This window comes from Protobothrops mucrosquamatus, unplaced genomic scaffold, assembly GCF_001527695.2.
Source record: "Protobothrops mucrosquamatus isolate PMUCROS unplaced genomic scaffold, P.Mucros_1.0 scaffold8872, whole genome shotgun sequence".
Classification (NCBI taxonomy): Eukaryota; Metazoa; Chordata; class Lepidosauria; order Squamata; family Viperidae; genus Protobothrops; species Protobothrops mucrosquamatus.
This window is the reverse complement of record NW_015394665.1, coordinates 17,161-18,702: the sequence shown is the minus strand read 5'-3', so window position 1 is coordinate 18,702 and position 1,542 is coordinate 17,161. Positions and strand designations below refer to the sequence as shown.

General features: G+C 47.1%; 1 protein-coding gene across 1 annotated transcript in view; it reads left to right on the top strand.

Annotated features, from left to right (window-relative positions):
* Positions 1-84: 84 nt before the first annotated feature.
* Positions 85-1,542, top strand: part of LOC107300867 (tubulin monoglycylase TTLL3-like) — a gene marked incomplete at both ends in the record, with an annotated part of 9,242 nt that continues 7,784 nt past the window's right edge. Inside the window, one exon of the mRNA XM_015830154.1 lies at positions 85-520. Coding sequence (XP_015685640.1) covers positions 85-520 — 436 coding nt within the window. The remainder of the gene's footprint in view (positions 521-1,542) is intronic.

Here is a 1,542-nt window from a genome sequence, read left to right as displayed (position 1 = left end):
CTTAGTAGATATATCCTGTGTTAAAATCCTTGGCATATGATCTGGCGCCAGTTATTGATCCCATCTTCGTCTTCTTCACCCCAGTTCCATCCACCTGTGCAATAACTCCATCCAGAAACATTATGAGAATTCCCTAAACCGCCATTCTGAGCTTCCCCCAGACAACATGTGGTCGTCTGATCAATTCCAGATCCACCTGCGGAAAATGGGAGCACCAGAGGCCTGGTCTAAGGTGATTGTGCCTGGCATGAAGGCGGCCATCATTCACGCCATACAGACCTCTCAGGACCTCGTGGAGTTCCGCAAAAACAGCTTTGAGCTTTATGGGGCAGACTTTCTCTTTGGAGAAAACTATCAGCCGTGGCTGATTGAGATCAATGCCAGCCCCACCATGGCAGCCTCTACATCTGTCACCACCCGGCTGTGTGCCAGTGTGCAGGAGGATACCTTGCGTGTGGTCATTGACCGCAAATACGATCGCAACTGCAACACGGGAAACTTTGAGCTCATCTATAAACAGGTGAGTGTCCCCATCCTCGTTAAATTCCTTGGAGTGCTTACCTCACTTTTTCCAGGTTGATTCTCTTTATATCGGGTTTACCTAATTGGGGTTTCTGCCTTTGCAACTCAGGGTACAGGTAATCCTTGACCGACAAGCACAACTGAGCCCCAACTTTTCGTTGCTAAGCAAGACAGTTGTTAAGTGAATTTGCCCTGTTTTACAACCTTTCTTACCAGGGTTGTTAACTGAATCATGGCAGTTGTTAAGTTAATAATATGGTTGTTAAGTGAATTTGGCTTATCCCTTGACTTTTGGTTGCAAAAGCTGATCGCATGACCCTGGGACACTGCAACCGTCATAAATACATGCCAGTTGCCAAGCATCCAAATTCTGAACACGTGACCATAGGGATACTGCAACGGTCGTAAGGGTGGAAGGTGTCTTAAATCGTTTTTTTTTCATTGCCATTGTAACTTCAAACAGTTACTAAACAAATGGTTTAAGTTGAATATGTAGTTCACTGTGTCTTAGGTGTCTTCTTCCATGTCCCATCAATCACTATCAAAGTAGTAGGATGGTGGCTTCCGATTGGTGGAAACTTCTGCCTCATCCTGGTCCTGAGATCAAGATGGCACTGTTAAGTCCGGAGAATAATGGCGCTTGAGACGAAGCATTTCTAACAAGTCTTTATTCTCTGCTTCCATTCTACGAACAACGCGAGCAGAGGCACGCAGGCCTCTATTTATACCTTCTGATCCCCGGGCAAGTTCAACCAATCATGAGGCGGTCTTTTCCCGCCTTGCGCATGCGCACAAGGCCGGCGCCACTCAGTCTGGTCCCAGGCAGCTTTTGCAAATGCCCGGGACTCTTGCAACGTCCCGAGCCTGCTTTTGCAGGCTCAGGACACAACACCCCTCCCCCCTAGATGAAATAATACGGCGCCCACATGGACGCCATCATAGTGATGGTTATATGTTAACTGATAAGTTAAGTTACACAGTGTGTGTATGATGTGGAACTGTTCCGTCATACAAAGACCC